This window comes from Falco biarmicus, chromosome 2 (assembly GCF_023638135.1).
Source record: "Falco biarmicus isolate bFalBia1 chromosome 2, bFalBia1.pri, whole genome shotgun sequence".
NCBI classification, from domain to species: Eukaryota; Metazoa; Chordata; class Aves; order Falconiformes; family Falconidae; genus Falco; species Falco biarmicus.
The window spans coordinates 17,810,254-17,812,896 of NC_079289.1; the positions used below are offsets into that span (position 1 = coordinate 17,810,254).

General features: G+C 47.0%; 1 protein-coding gene across 1 annotated transcript; it reads right to left on the reverse strand.

Moving 5' to 3' along the window:
- Window positions 1–209: 209 nt before the first annotated feature.
- LOC130144298 (vitelline membrane outer layer protein 1-like) lies at window positions 210–2,136 on the reverse strand. The gene is given in 3 exon segments (XM_056327734.1): window positions 210–546; window positions 1,255–1,349; window positions 1,972–2,136. Coding segments are annotated over 3 exon segments (597 nt in total).
- Between the last annotated feature and the right edge of the window lie 507 nt (window positions 2,137–2,643).

Consider the following 2,643-nt stretch of genomic DNA (forward strand, 5'->3'; position numbering starts at 1 on the left):
GAGCATTTTCACAGCGGTATACCAGCAGTTACATGATAGGATGATTCTTGTGAACATAATACACTTCGGTAACTATGGCAAGCTATGCTAACATAGTGGTAGCTGCAGAAGACAGCAGCAGCAGCATTGGCCAATACAGCAACCTGCAAGCAGTCAAAACATCACAGGCATGTCCCAGTATAAATCCAAAACCAAGATTTACTGATGTTTCATCTACTGTGGTATATGGGATGTGTAGGCAGTGATGCTGCTAGAGCGAGCACCCATTTGCAGCAGAACTTCACGTTGTTGAGTGCTGTCTCATCCTGAAGCCCAGCTGGGAGCTCTACCTTGGTCTGAAGACCGCATACGTTGCAGTTTTTGCTCCATGGGCCAAATCTACCCCACGATAGTCCATCACCTACTAGCACAGTTGCATATGAGCATCTGGTTTGGATATTGCTGGTTGCTGTGTCATCACCTCCTCCTTGGGACTTCTCTGTTCTCAGTGAGAAGGAGATCAAGTAGCCTCCAGGTCAAACCTGGAAGCTGGTCCAGATACCCCACCTGACAAAAAGCAGACAGAGGAGCGTCTGGGCTCTGCAAACTGCTAGGAAGTGCTCCTTCTCCCTGTCATGCTGCCCTAAAGCTTAACACCTCCTTGTTCACAGCAGTGACGAGGATGACAACCTGCTGCATTATGGGGCCTCTTACTTTTTCATTATTTTCCCTTCCCCCCTCAAGGCTATACTTTTCATTGGTATCTCATCAGAAAAACATCAGGAAGTCCAAGATTGGAGAGTTACGGTTCTGGTGGAAATTCCAAGGACAGCCTGAGCACATATTTTACGATGCATCCCTGACCTGTCTGACAAGTACACCCCAGGCAATGGGGAGAGCAGGCACTTTGCTATCCAGAAGTGCAGCACTGTTCACTGCAGCAGGGCCAGGGCTTCACCCAGTTTCTGAATGTATAGTCAAAAATCAGTTTTCTCACATTCGCCCCATGTGTTGCAGATTTCCAAAGGAGGACTCTATCCCTAGGGCTCTGCAGAAATGTCAACAGCAAACAGAAGGATGCGATGTGAAGTAACCATGTTGAATTACCCTAAAAATGAACAAACAAAAACCCCAACCACCTGTTTTAATTTACTTTATGCTACAGCACTATGCAGACAAAGCAAGTCAGAGGAGAGACCCCTGCACGTGGTGATATCTATGGATATTTTGTGAGCTGGTATATGACAAACATGGGAAAAAAACAGTGTTATTCACTCCCTTACCAAGGACTCAATGACTGAGCCACCTTGACAATGCAGGCATATGCTGTTCAGAGCTGTGTCATCTCTTCCGAACTGGGAGGGCTCCACCTGCAGTAGAAGTCATAGAGGGACAGAGGTAAAGGGAAGGGGAAGAAGACTCAGGAAAATTCCTTTAAGTGCCAGTCATAAACTGTCCCAAGACCTTTCTGTAATGACAAAGATAAAATGTCTTTGGAAGCACATGGGAAAAGTTGTCTGTCCGTGGGAAACTGCAACGTACTCTTGTAACATGCTCTTCTTTGTGTTTTCTAACTACTTCTGACCCAACATGTAAGGCAGAGACTCCGAGTCCCAGGAGAGGCACTGGTGGAGAATGCCTCTCTCCTAGACTACAGGAGCAGATTTCAGCACTGACGTGGCTTCTCTCAGCAACATCAGCCACAAGCAGACTATGCGTCTACCAGCACACTTCTATCCAGATTGAGAGCAAAACAATTCTGGCAGTAGCTAGGGGGAAAAGAATATCATATTTTTTTCTTTACTGGTGTAACCAGAGTGACAACATTTTCTAGGCTAAATTTTCCAGAAGACTCATAGTTTTATGTACAGAGTACCATACTCTGGAAGAGGAGAAATTCTGCAGGAAATCTAAACACTGGAGAAGACCCTCCTGGGAGATGGAGAGCTGGGCACAGGGACCGGAGGTGGTGGGAAATAAGGAGAAATTTACTTTCAGGGCAAATCCATTGGCATAGCCATAGTGGCAAAATTGCCGACTCCTCCACTTGCCCCAGTGGCCTCCATTGGGCACACTGAAGACAGAGGTGTATTCATGCACACCTGGGGTGCAGAGGGAGAGGAGCAGGATGAGGGTAGCTGGCATGAGGAGCTTCATCTCTTGCACTCTGCATGTGCTGAAGGAGAGCTGGTATATGGACAGGTGAATTTATACTCTGTCAAGGCAGCTTGCCTTTCCCCACCAATCCATTGACGAACATCATAGGAACAATAGTTTCCACCTGGGTAGTGACACAGCACTTGCTGATCTGCTCTCAGTGCCCATGAGGAGATCCCCTGGGTGTTCAACAGCCAACACGCAGCAGATGCTGTGGCTGCAGCTGTATCCACCATCACCAAAGGGCTGTGGCAAGACCTACGTGCTCCTTGCTGGGCTCATGGCACAGCATCAATTCCTGCATCTGGCTGTGCAGATACTTGGCCATGGGGACGTTTGTCTTTTGAGAGAAACTGTCATAACCATTTTAGTTATTACTGGATGCCTGGCAAGACAGATGAATCATATGGAGAAACAGAAAGGGCCTGGTCTGGAAGAAAGTATAGGTAAACTTCAAACTTTGTCTCTCCCAGTACCTTCTATTGAATAGATTCCTAGTAAGCTTGA